The sequence below is a fragment of the Hyperolius riggenbachi genome, chromosome 11 (assembly GCF_040937935.1).
Source record: "Hyperolius riggenbachi isolate aHypRig1 chromosome 11, aHypRig1.pri, whole genome shotgun sequence".
NCBI classification, from domain to species: domain Eukaryota; kingdom Metazoa; phylum Chordata; class Amphibia; order Anura; family Hyperoliidae; genus Hyperolius; species Hyperolius riggenbachi.
The window spans coordinates 106,863,997-106,877,891 of record NC_090656.1 but is presented as its reverse complement, the minus strand read 5'-3'; the positions used below and the strand labels follow the sequence as shown (position 1 = coordinate 106,877,891).

General features: G+C 42.1%; 1 protein-coding gene across 9 annotated transcripts in view; it reads right to left on the bottom strand.

Moving 5' to 3' along the window:
* Positions 1–280: 280 nt before the first annotated feature.
* PPP6R3 (protein phosphatase 6 regulatory subunit 3) overlaps positions 281–13,895 on the bottom strand; it is a 148,169-nt gene continuing 134,554 nt past the window's right edge. For 7 of the 9 annotated variants that reach the window (XM_068260880.1, XM_068260878.1, XM_068260879.1 and 4 more), the window contains 4 exons: positions 12,104–12,242; positions 5,999–6,016; positions 5,567–5,686; positions 281–1,653 (listed from right to left, as the gene is read on the bottom strand). In XM_068260880.1, the coding sequence (XP_068116981.1) occupies positions 1,602–1,653; positions 5,567–5,686; positions 5,999–6,016; positions 12,104–12,242 (329 nt within the window). In that variant the 3' untranslated portion in view covers positions 281–1,601. The remainder of the gene's footprint in view (positions 1,654–5,566; positions 5,687–5,998; positions 6,017–12,103; positions 12,243–13,895) is intronic. The other 2 variants (XM_068260881.1, XM_068260885.1) reach the window with 1 other exon arrangement.

Below are 13,895 nucleotides of genomic sequence, written 5' to 3'. Positions count from 1 at the left end.
GGATCAGTACTGCCATCTCATCCCTTTAAAGACAGACACTTATGAATTATACATGTCTTGTGGCAAGTTAGATGCAGTTTAGGCACTGATTGTGTGACAATCCCCAGAACCTGTATAAAACTTAGATGTGTCAATATTTAAAGAAGTTATTTGGCAACCCTGAAGTGGATGTTCCTCCATTCCTACAAGCACTGTGTTGCACGTTATACAATAAAAAAACCCAAAATGACTGGGAATGGAAAACTGCACTGAAAAATGAGGTAAAAGAAACCAAGAAAAGCATATTTTTTCTTTTTATTGTAGTATGCAATGTAATGCTTAGGCACGTTGCATGGGAGACTACGCCTAAAACTTTGTTGGCCTTGGTGCAGAGATTCCTTTTTCTCTCAAAATACCTGTCTAGGAGAGGTCTCACAACCCATAAGAACCTATTCAGAAAATTAGATTTACATCTACAAAAAAGGTGTGCAAGAGGTGGACAACCCTTGTGTCAGGCTGGGAACAGAACTTTGCATTTCCTGCTTCAAGAAGGCGGACTGGAATTTACAGAAATATAGAAACATTATAAATTACATAGAATTCGCTTTCTTTTTGTAATTGCTACCTATATACAAACCAGTTTTGGACAGAACAGAAAAAAAAACTGGTTTAAAAGTTGTATATAAAAATAATTCACAGATCGGCACATAAACAGCAGACATGCAAATTTAAGTTTGATCTGGATATCGAAACCTTTACATTGATAAAATGCCCTCCCTACTGTTTAAGAGAGATTAGCATTAAAAAAAAAATTAAAATAAAATCTAGATTAAAAGTTGGCAGGTGAAAACAATTCTTAATGGAAAGTTCTCACCTATGATTTATGAAAACCATGAACAGACAGCGTAGTATGGCTTTACATTAATCTGTTAGAACTGCGGCAATAAATACTTAAATCTCTAATAAAACATTTGAATTGAATAAAAAAAATAGAAAATAAAAATACAGCAACAGATAACCAGTTAAACCTGCTGCGAGATTAGAAACACTGGAACAAAAATATCAATGTTCGAATTGCTTTTGGTAACCTAAATACCATTATAACATTTACAGGAAGATTTATATCAAAGAATATTTTTGTTTGAGAAGAAAAAAAAAAAAAAGACTATTGTACAAGGTGGAAAAATAAAGTTAAATGCATGAACTGGTAAATACTTTGGTCACACTAATTGTCAAATAGTTATGCTTTCAAATACATTAGATTTTTTTTGTATGCACTTTATAAAACTATTTTTACAACCATTTTAACCATAGTATCACTATTACTGAAGTGGTGAGTTCTTAAGTCATAGGGCACCGGTTTTGTTTAGAGTACAATACAATATAAACATACACAAAAAGTCTTGTTTTGCAATGTGCAATATTTTTTACATTTTGAAGTCTGTACAACACCTTAAAATCTAAGAAAAAAATAAAATAAAATGTTGCTGGTCCTGATCCCTTGCAAAGTTAGTGCAGCAGTGACTGGCGTCAGCAGGCCGTTGCCAAACGCCTCAAGTAACACCACTTAAAATCCAAAACGGATATCAGTCTGCAATATTCCACTAACAGTAGGCATCACATCATACGGGGCCATTTACAGGAGTTCCATCCAAGAGAATTTGCTCAGACGTCCTAAACAAACAAGAAAAATCACAAGGGTTTACCTGGTTTGTTTTCCATAAATATTCCAAAAGTGAAAGCATATCTGGAGCCAAAATAGGAAGTCTTGAAAGAACCAAACTGGAGGACTACATAAACTTTAATATACTTTAAGAAATTCAATTGTATCTGAGATTAATTTGATTTTCATGTCTAGGGGAAAAATGCAATTCATTTTTTCACCCGAGTTATCTCCTAGAAGATAAAAATTATCTTCTCTGCAAACAAAAAACTTTAAGCATTTTACAATTGAAAAAAATACCCAAAAGTTGGTGAAAAAGTACTATCAAATTTATTTTGAGCATTTTCTTGCCTGCCAGAGACTTGAGGCATTTTGACAATTTTAAAAATATCACCTAGGAGAAAACTAAGGTGAAAAAGTGAATTGCATATGGCCCTAAAGCCCCATTCACACGCTCAACAGCGGTCTTTTATGCCTTCACAACTTTTGTTGTGAAACAAGTTTGAACAATAGCAAAATACTTTTTTTTTTCCTAAGAGCTGATAAGAAGTCAATCCAACTGTTGGATTGACTTCTTATCAGCTCTGAACAATAGCAAAAGATTGTGTTTTAGGCTCTTCAACTTGTTTAACAACAAAAGTTGTGAAAGCATAAAAGACTGCTGTTGAGTGAGTGTATGGGGCTTAAGTGGTTTAACTCTTTACCATGCCATTATTCACCACTTTATCCACCACTGCAGTATATCTATGTCCTCTGTGACTTCTTCTGCTACAAGACTTATAACTACTGACTCGTGGCTTAGATGAAGTGCTGTGCAGAACTGGGCTTGCTCCTGTACACATTTCTGGCACTATCTGAATGGGAATGGGAATATGTTTCCTGAGCTAATGAGATTAATTTTTACCATTAAAAATACTTTTATTTTCTCAGTTCAGAGTGAAAAATATACTCAGTAGCATTATTTCAGAATCAAATATCTTCACCATAAATTGCGACAGGAACATAATTCAATTTTTGTGAAGAGCAAGTAAGAATAGCCAACACTGCTAGCTGCCTGGCTGTCATATGCCTAGCTCAGTGATGGCTAACCTTGGCACTCCAGCTGTGGTAGAACTATGGAAGTCCCCTGAGGCATTGCAATACTCTGACAGCTCTAAGCATAACTTGGGGAGGCAGAGGCCTGATGGGATTTGTAGTTTTGTCACAGCTGGAGTGCCAAGGTTAACCATCACTGGCCTAGCTTGTGGCTTTAGTGGAGTTCCATACTTGTAACAAGCATGCAGCCAGTGTAGTCAAACAAAACCAAAACAAAGAATCAGTGCAAAAGTTGGCAACTTATTATGGCATGAAGATAGCAGCCCCATATTATACTCCCTTCCAAGCTCCTTTTAGGCAATCCCAACATCAGGCCCAGATTTTCATCACAGGAGCCTATAGGCACAGATGACCCTACACTTTGCCCTCCATGGACCTAAAAAACCCCTCCGAACTGCACCACAGGTGTGCTGGCTGTCCCAGCTGTCATTTCTCCCTTACTTTCCATGCCTGTCATAGGTAGCCACAGATGATCCTTAATACCGAGGATACCTGTGGCTACCTAATACTAGAGATGGGCGAACAGTTTGGCTGTGTTAGCCGAACTGTTCGGGCTGCCCAATCTGTCATTTATCTATGCCTCTTACTACTTCCGGGTCGCAATGACCCGGAGTAGTACGTCTGCGCTGCCCGGCGGAGCGCGTCCTAGCGACGCGCTCCCGTTGCCGGGCACTTTCTGCGCATATGCGTGACGTCATGAGTGACGTCACGCACATGCGCAGAAAGTGCCCGGCAACGGAGCGCGTCGCTAGGACGCGCTCCGCCGGGCAGCGCAGACGTACTACTCCGGGTCATTGCGACCCGGAAGTAGTAAGAGGCATAGATAAATGACAGATTGGGCAGCCCGAACAGTTCGGCTAACACAGCCAAACTGTTCGCCCACCTCTACCTAATACTAAGTAGCTAGAGGCAATAGGGAAGGGGAGTGAGCCACCTTTCCAACATCAGGCATTTGTAAGCACGTGCCTACAGTGCCTTATGGTAAATACAGCCCTGCCCCACAACATAGAGGACCTAATACATATCAGCATTGTCACACAATTAGAAGCATGGTGCAAGGAAAAAAGGTCTAGCATCATGGAACCAAATGTTATTCAGCATTGTATAGACATGGAAGAGGCCAATTGTACTAAATGTATCACGCAGGAAAGGAAACAAGCAGACCATGAATTAAACATTTCTTTAAAATAACACAGCCTATAAAACAAAAAAAGGCATAATCAGAATCCAAACATTTATATAGAGCTTTTCTCCTGTTGGACTCAAAGCACTCAAGAGCTGCAGCCACTGGGACGCGCTCAGGAGGCCACCCTGCAGTGTAGGGGAGTCTTGCCTTGAACTCCTTACTGAATAGGTACTGACCCTAGCCAGGATTCGAACCCTGGTCTCCCATGTCAAAGCCCTTAACCAGTACTCTATTCAGCCATAGAGTACTGGCCCATAATGCCATTTTTTTTCTCCTGAGTTATCACCTAGGAGATAATTTTCATATTCTCTTTAAAAAGAACTTTTAAGCATTTTACAATTGAAAAAGTAAACCTTAGTCAAAATAATTTTGATAGTACTTTTTCACCATTTTCTTGCTTGCTGGTGGTTTGAAATGCATTTTATGACAAGGTGTGAAATCACCTAGGAGAAAACTCAGGAGAAAAAGTAAATTGCATGCAGGTCGATGTGTTGCATCCTGTCCAAGCAGGGAGGCTTTGTGTAGAGAGAGTTTATATATCATTTTTGGAGTATGCTGGCTCCAGAAGAATTTATTGGATTGGCACTTATAAAAGGTGCACAAGGTTAAAGAGTAGAATCCCTTTCTAGTAAACTCCAAGGGACCAAGAAAAGTAGTGCACTATATAAGAATTGGCTATACATTGGATATTTATACAGACGCATTTGCTGGGACCCGAAGACTGGGTTTACTATATCCAGAGTTTACTATAACGAGATTTTATTGTACTTCAAATTTTTACTTGAATTATATAATAATTGTTAACGAATATACCTGTGAATAGGCATGGTCAATGAGATACAAATAATTCTAAGTGGATGCCGGATCATGCAAATTGTGTATACAAATTTTTGCAACTTAAAAAATGAGCCAAATTCCACCTTGGTAGGATTTGATTATTTTGAAGCTGTACAAATTAAACATACAAAATTTGCATAATCATTTATCAACTCAGAATTCTTTGAATCTCATTGACCATGCTTAGTCATGAACCGTTTGCAGCCAAGTGGTGACAATTCAAAATGACAGCATAGTCTATGGCAGTTGTGTCTCCACTGATCCCATTACCCATTGCAGACCATCTCAGAAGAAAAAGACAAGGCAGGCCTAGTTCACATTATAAAATAGCAAGCGCTTTTTAAATTAATTTTGCCTGCGTTTTTGGAGCGATCTACACTTTAGCTAAGCGCTTTTGTTTGGCGATTAGCATTTTTTTTTTTAGCAGTCAATCAGGAAGTGAACTCTGACCTGGAACTGAATCTTTAAGCGCTCACAAAATCACTTAGCCAAGTGCTTTTTAAAGCGCTTCATGATCTTCCTATAGCTTCCATTGAATTGCAAACACTCAGAAAATGGTGCAGGACCCGAGCCTGCGATTGGAAAGAAAGTACATTGTTCACGTGAGAACACTCACATTGAGAATCATCGCTCAAGCACTTTAAAAAAAAAATTGCCAACACTTTAAAAAAGTAAAAAAGCGCTCACAGTGTGAACAAGCTCTTATAACGCTACGAACAGGCTGTCACACGGTACATTCATGCCAAACGAGTAACATTTGCATAGTACAATGTTGCATAAGATGTAATCAAAGTTAAGTTACTTACTTCTGTTCTTGGCTGCTACTGTTTGGCTGCGAAATTGGAGGGTTTTCCATGGACGAATCAAAGTTCTCCACAACATATTTACAGGCAGGATCACTAGAGGTAGACAGTTTCCCTTCCTCACTGCACAGGAAATGGAACAGGACAGAAAGTTAAAGGCATGTAGCGCTACAAAGACATGAACAGTACTTATCCAGTGATGAATTCATGCAATGGGTGTCAGTGGTGGGAATCAGGGATATGACGCACACAAGTTAGTCTCTTTTACATGGCAGCATGTTCAAAACAAAAGTACTGTGTATGTTCCATGAGCGGTGTCAAACAGATTATTATTAGGAGGGTAAAATACATAGGGGGAACATCTGGGCATATGGGATTATGTATGAAAAACCTGCAGCGAACAGAAGAAACGTTTGTAACGTTCAGGATACGTACCAATAGGATTTCAACACTCTGAAGCCAATAGTGTGCAATGAAGAGGGAAAGGAGGAGAAGCAGGCATAAAAAGAATGCTACTTAGTACAGGTGGTGTTGTGTGGTGTGGACAGAGCTGCATAAATAAAGCACATACTGATCATTCATTGCAGAGTCTACAAGTCCAAAACCCATACCACTGGATAGCCAGTGTACATTCACAAACATCCAATGTTAGTAAGCAAGGCCAAACGTGCTTTCAATTTTCCTGCTAGATTCCCTGCAGATTGGATCAGGCCTGCCTGGAATCTATAGCACACAGTATGTCACATCGATCACACAGTATGTCACATCGATCACAGTTTCAATCAATTTTTGTCAAAAATGGACCAAAACTGAGAACACTGGACAGCCCATAGCACATCAAGCAGTACGATGCAATGGTTTGATTGATTTTCAATACTATTGAAAATCAATGTGCTGTGTGTGCTAGTAATATAGGTGCCTCTCTGATCAATTACAGAAGGATCAATCGCCGTGACACACTGGGTGGCAATCTATGCAGGTATGGCCACCTTCAGGATATCATTAACGTGTACCAGAGCCTAAGCTAAGGGTACAAATGGAGATACTTACGTAAAGAGAGGGAAGCCTCATGATCCTATTGAGGCTTCAGTCCGTGTTCTGTTGTCCCTTGTCACTAATCATGCTTTGTCGATATCGGGGCCGCACAGGTTCTCTTATTCCAGCATGGCTGCACAGTAGCCGTGCAAGCTCGCCCGCACTTGTGTAGTAAGCCAGAGCGGCGGGCTGCAGGCTACTGCACGGCCACACTGCAAGAAGAGGATCTGCACAGCCCCGATGTGGAGCTGGGCCGCGCTCAAGGACTGGGAAACACCGGCCACCGAGAGAAGCCTCAATAGGATCCTGAGGCTTCCCTCTCCTCAGGTGAGTATCTTATTTTCATCTCAAGCGACAGCTCGGTATCGCTCTAAAAACAGATTTTCCAGACACCTCGCTAGTTGATAGATTTCATGTGGAGGACATACTGTATATGGTCTTGGGTTAGAGCCTAAGAGGTCCACACGTGCTCCCTTTATGTTCAAAATTTAATTCAGAACTTGAAAAATTTTGCAGCAGCAGCCATACCGCCGGTATATTGCAATACTGATAAAATAATTTTGTATAGTTCATACAGTGTCTCTGGCAATATAGCTGCAGCACTTGTTCAACACTTTCCCACTCAACCTTCTGTTACCCTGCAGTTCTTCGCCTTCTCCTGTGTCACCTCTGTGCTCATCACAACCCCTACCCACTAATGTGCGTCTGTGTCCTCTCCACTGCCCAATACCCACTCCTATATATCCCAACATTTTATTTGGCTACATCTCATAGTCTATAAACCTACTGCTGTCTTGCAACCCCCTTTCCCCATTTCCTGTGCCAAATAAAATGTTGCCTTTTTCAATGGAGTTTCAGGGGCATAAAGATATTTGCAAGTTAGGCAGTGATGTGCCATGGGAGATCTTACTAACTTGGATTGTGAATATCTTCCGCATAAATAAATAAAAAAACCCTACTTTTCGTTTTTTGCTGTTGTTGGGCAACAGGTCGCTAATCCTCTTATACCCCTCTAGTGGTTCTGGGTCACCATGAGCTTTCTGGATATTTCATATACCATTCCATGTGTGAGCCTTGAATAGGAAGATATAATCTCTGAAGTTTTTCTGCTCCTCTTCTCTCCGCTATCCTTAATGCCTGGTACACACCATGCAATTTCTCGTCAGATTTCAGGTCCAAACGAAAATTTCCGACAAGTCCGGTCTCATTTCTGATTGATTCTGTACAGAAGTGATCCCAAAAATCAATCAGAAAAATGATCAGAAATCAGATGAGACCTGTTGGAAATTATCGATACGACCCGATATATGACTGGAAATTGCATGGTGTGTACCAGGCATAACACTTGCAACTTGCCTGACCTTTTTATTTAAAACATTAAACCACTTTGCATTCCTGGATTTTTACCTCTTAAAGAGAAACCAAGGTGGGATTTAATTATGCTAGTGGGGCACAGAGGCTGGTTGTGCACACTAACACCAGCCTCTGTTGCCCCATGGTGTGCCTCCAAGACCCCCCTACGCGCCTCTATACCCCCCGCAGTGCTGGCGACACGCAGCGTGTCGCCAGCACAATGTTTACCTCTGCCTGTCTGTTAGCGCCGCTCCCCCGCCTCTTCCGTATCGGCACTACCCGCCCGCGTCACTTCCCTCCAATCAGCGGGAGGGAAGGGACGCGGGCGGGTAGCGCCGATACGGAGGAGGCGAGGGAGCGGCGCTGACAGGCAGAGGTAAACATTGTGCTGGCGGGCACGCTGCGTGTCGCCAGCACTGCGGGGGGGGGGGGGGGGGGGTATAGCGGCGCGCAGGGGGGTCTTGGAGGCACACCATTGTGCAACAGAGGCTGGTGTTAATGTGCACAACCAGCCTCTGTGCCCCACTAGCATAATTAAATCCCATCTCGGGTTCTCTTTAAGGCGCGTACACATGCCATCGCCAACAACGGGTCCACCAGACCCTCCCACTGGGAGGACATTCTGCCGACAGTAGCACGTGTGTATGGGATATCGGCAGACTGATGAGGCAGTTTCTGAACGGCGGACCGGTCGTCGGTGGAAGTATGGCGTATGTATGCGCCTTTAAAGGGAATGTCCGAGCTCTTGAAAACACAAACCATCTACTTACCCTCGCGAGGTTGTCCTCTCCAACGTGCGGGGACCATGGGCCGGCGGCTGAGAGCGGAGCTGTGGCGTGGGACAGGTCGGCTGCAAGGGGCTGGAGGAAGCCCCGGGTAAGTAGATTTTTTTTTTTTTCTTCAAGAGCTCAGACATTTCCTTTACGACTCTTGACAAAATGATACAATCTTCTCTTCTAATGAATAATGTGAGCTACAACTAGTGGATATTTGATCTGAATTTGTGCTTTCCATTTCTAAATTGTCCTCACTTTGAATTTTATAAGATACGCTAGAGCAGTGTTTCTCAACATTTTATTGGTATGTACCCCTTTTAAATCCCTGTACTCACCAAGTACCCCCCAGCATAGTAAATATTATCACAAGTACCCCTTGACAAATATATATTTAAAGCTAGTACATGATAATTGGTTCTAAACTATTTCCAAGCCTTTACTATTGCTTTTAAATAGCTAAAACACTAATTTGGTGTTGTTTAAATAGGATTTATCATTTTCTACAACTCTAAATTTGTTATTCTTGGTTAAGTATATAAAGCCCGAGTACCCCCTGGAACCATCAGAAGTACCCCCTGGGGTACGCGTACCACACGTTGAGAACCTAGGCGCTAGAGCACCCTATGAACAATTCATACAAATCTGGCATTCAATGTATACATTTCTAGGGTATATAACTACTGCATCTCCTGTATGTAATACACATATGCAAAATCTGAACGTAACCTGAACAGAACAATACAGGTTTAGCAGCATTAAGAAGTGCAATACTACAGTAAAACCCCCGGTATTCAGAATGCAGTAAGGGCCCGGACACACCGGAGAGCATTTGTGGGTCGTTTTCCTCTTTTAAAAAACTCCATTGACCTATTACAATCATGGCAAATTAGTCACAATTTTAATGTAAATCAATAGAGGTTTTAAAAAAACAAACCAAAAAACAACCTGCAAAATGCTCTCCAGTGTGTCAGGGCCCTTATCCAGAAGTCTCAAGCAAAAAGAAAAAAAATCCCGGCCTTGCAGGACTCTTAAACCTATTTTTACACTTCTTTATACAGTAATAAACCTCTGTTACATTACACACAATAGGGGTAAAGAGGGGCCCAGAATAGTTAGTTGGAAAACGTGCTCTGTAGATAAAATAAGAGGCCTGTGCAAAATCTTATCTTAGATCTCAAGCCACCTAACTGTTTTTGTTTTCAATCTAATTTTTTCCATATCTGGGTGCCTCTTTACCACTATTGTATGCAATATACCCCTTACCCCCCATCCCACTGATGTTGGAGGGGATCCCTCTGGTGTCACATGGACGCCATCGTGATAGCCAGATTTATCAGACCAAAGAGATGACTGTATCCAGTCCTGTTCTGTTTGGACACCGAGGAATCTGGTTAATTGTCTCCATCTGCCTCAAGTAGTTGGTTGCCCCTACTACAGCCCACCTTTGTGTGAGTAGCTTTTTTTTTTGCATCTTCTATTGACAACATCCTATGCTATCAGGGCTCCACTTGGGGGTGTGGTGCAGTTTGTTGCCAGGCAATAGATCCCTCTCTAATAAGATTGAAGGGACCTATGAAATGATCGATCTGGTCATACATCAATGTATGGTCACCTTAACTCAATGACTGTGCAAATAGCACAGCATCTATTACAGACCAAAATTGTTTATTTTTTACCAGTGAATGGCGACAAGGAGGGAAGGAGTCTGGTTTGCTGAAAATTTGTAAATGCATCAAGTGTTTAAGGACCAGTTCAGACATAATATGCATTTAGAAAACATTAAAAACTATGCACCCTTTCCACTGCACCAGTTCATACGCCCTACTTTCCTGCTCAGCAACTGATAGCTGCCTGCTGACTCCCAGTGAGTCCAAAACAAGCCACCTGGGTATGCAGGTATGAGGACTACTGATATGTGCAATAGCCTTTTTCATTTTCTTTTGAAAGAACCACCATTTAACTGATGGCTTCCTCCCTCTCCAGGTACAACAACACTAACAGGGTAAGCTTACAGCTATTTCCATATATTTATTGGCATTTTTTAACAAAACTGTGGAAGCCATGTGACTGCTGAGCATCTGGAGCTTATGGCAGGGCAGTAGTCTAGGCAGTGAACAACCCATGTCAACTCGTCCTCTCTTCTCATCTGCTCAGTTGTGTGTGCTGATTGGAAAGGGTGGTAGGTTGCAGCCCAGCCATGTCTCCCCTTCCAGAAGACAGCGTGGCCCAGAGGAGTCTGACTTTTGCTAGGTCTCAAGCAGACAACCAAGTTTGCCAATTTCCAGTTTTCACCAAGTCAGGGTCAGTGCACACCAAAAGGCGCTAGAGTACAAGCAAATGCTTAGCGCTTTTTGAAGTGATTTTTTAAGGTGATTCTAGGCATGGGCAAAGTATTAGAAGTAGAGAATCAGCAGGCCAGACAGGCAATGTGCATTGTTCAGATTGGACATGTTGGAAATAATCGATCTGGCAGGTAAATCTACACACCTTGTATGGTGTGTGGACAGTCATAAGGGAGATAATTAAAGTACAACTGTATTATGCAGGCATGAGGTGCCCACACCTGGGGGTTCTTCCTTAGCACATCAGTTTTCTGGCTTTCCCTCGGTCTTTGTGCTTGGCCTTCTTCAGCCTCCCCCCAGGTTTTGCATGAAGGACACAATCTCTGTATGCTCACATGCCCTCTTCATACCTGTTCCCCCATGGCTGTATGTAGAAGCCTCGGCCAGGAGCTACCTGAGCATGTACGGTTATTACAAATGTTTCCAAACCACGCATGCCCAGAATGCTCCAAGGCAATGGCTGCAGAGGACAACTGATTGGAGCACGATCAAAGTGGGTGCTCAAAGATACTGGGTCCAACAAAGCCTAGGGGCCACAGGGCTGAGGGTGGCATTGAAGAGTCCCCAGGTATGGGCACTTGGTGTGTTCATTCATCAGGTAGCCTTAAACAAAAGACTCAGAGTAAGGCAACAGTACAGGAGGCATGTGTGGGGAAGGAGTGTCTGGCAAGATTGAGGGAGGCATTCAAAAGGTTGAGAGGGGGGAGGGAAGGCATACAAGCTAAGTACCAACTGTGACAAAGCTCTCGCCTAGCAATATGTCTTGGCTATGAAGTGTTTGGTTCATTATTGCCCTACTTACATATCCCAGCATTCATACCAGGCTTTGGTCAGGCCATGCTCAGCAATTACCAGTCAGATACACAGGATCTGATGAGAACACAGACGCTGTGCTTGGGCATTCTGATGGTAGCAAAATGTATAATGGCTACATCTAATGTACACAGTATAGCTTTAGCCCACTATGTTTGCATTTTATGAGTCATTTGAAGTCAGATGAAAACCATGAAGTCTTCTCATAAATGCCATTTTACCTTTTAAAAACTGCAGTCTCAGTTTTTGCATCCACGGTAAGGCTTAGGGTTTCCTTCATGCTGCCATTCATCACAGTTTCTGTCATCTGATCGGAATTCTCCACTTCCTCTTCTCCATCAGAGCTGGCATCCATTGTAACTGGAAACCAACAGACCAACATTCTCAAACAGAACAATACTGATACCGTAGTCAAAGATTGCTGCAATCACTAGCCAATGTCATGGTCTTTCCCAACAGCTCTTCTGGGTTTGCCCTACATAAGGACTTGCTGCCACGTAGAATTCACCCTCTAGAGAAGTGCCATTTCACCCCAGAAATCCTCATATGCAGCCAAACATTTTTGGAACTCTCCCCCAGTAACCCCATCCCTAGACATTCATATGACTGGCCAAGTTCCAAGATATAAAAAGTTGTTACCGTATATTGGCAGCTCATTAATCTCCACTGGACATTTTTAAATGTACAATATTTAAGGATACATCATTTTTGCATTCCCTATTTTGCATGATTTGGGAAATGAGCATCAGACTAGAAGTTTCAAACCTTCCAACTGGAACTATTCTTCACAGTAAATCCTAGAACTTCCTGTATTTACCCCAAATTGTAATCTAGGACCAAGCATTAGCTTCCTCAACCCATTTCATGTAATGGTTCAAGCACTGTTCATTTTTACAGGTGAGGCAATTAGCGTCTCAGCAGTGCTTATTAACTGCCTCTGGATTTCTACAAAATATGCACGGTTACTGGTAGTTGAGAACAGGGTTAAGAAACACTGATCTTGAGTCTGCTAGTTTCCTGTTAGCAGTGATGTAGTTACAGGGTGTCTGTGTGAAGACTACTAGTACTACATGGCTTTTAACTGTTACAATAGAATCCTAGGAAGCCGATTTTGGAATTGGTTCTAGAATGCTAGGTACACACAATGAAATTTTCTGTCAGATTTATTGTCCGATCGATTATTTCCAACATGACCAATCTGATCGATTTTCAGTTAACGTCTATGGAAAAAATAAATCAATCATTAATCAGATCAGACATGTTGGAAATAGTCGATCTGACAGTAAATCTGTCAGAATATTGCATTGTGTGTACCTAGCACAAGTTGCAAATGGTCATCTCACCCGGCAATTGCAGGTGACAGAATGCAGCCTGTAGTGCAATTTCAAGCACATTTGGCCCATGAAAAATGTATACTGCCCACCACTTTACTTTTATACATGGTTTATGTTCATTTATCTTGACTGCAATTAGAGTAGCTTTGATCCGATTTGGGTTCGTTAGGCTTTAACTTTTACAGAAGAGAGATACAGTACGCCGCGTCCCCGCTCGCCAGATTCGATCCCCCGCTCGTCCCCGTGGCGCCGCTTATCTTCCGCTCGATTCCCTGCCATTGTCCCCTCGTAGGGAACGAGCAGGGAATCGGCGGTGGCGAAATCCGACCTGACGGATCTTATCGAGCCGCATCAGCGGCTCGATTGATAAGTAACAATGCTGTTACATCGCTCTGTGTAGAGGGAGCTTAAGGATAGAAGGTTTTTGGATCAGTAAGTTGGGTTTGCTGAAACCAGGGGACCTAAATGGGGGAAAATTCCATTTGGTCAAACTCTTGTGTGTCAGGCAATCTAAAGGGATTACTTAAAGTGGATCCGAGATGAACTTTTTCACATTGCATAATTGTGTTCCTTTCCTATTGTTTATAGGGCATTCCTCAAGCCAAATACTTTTTTTTGTTTGTTTTATTACTCTAATTCCTAATAAACTAAAAAGCCACACCCACAGGTTTTCAGAGAG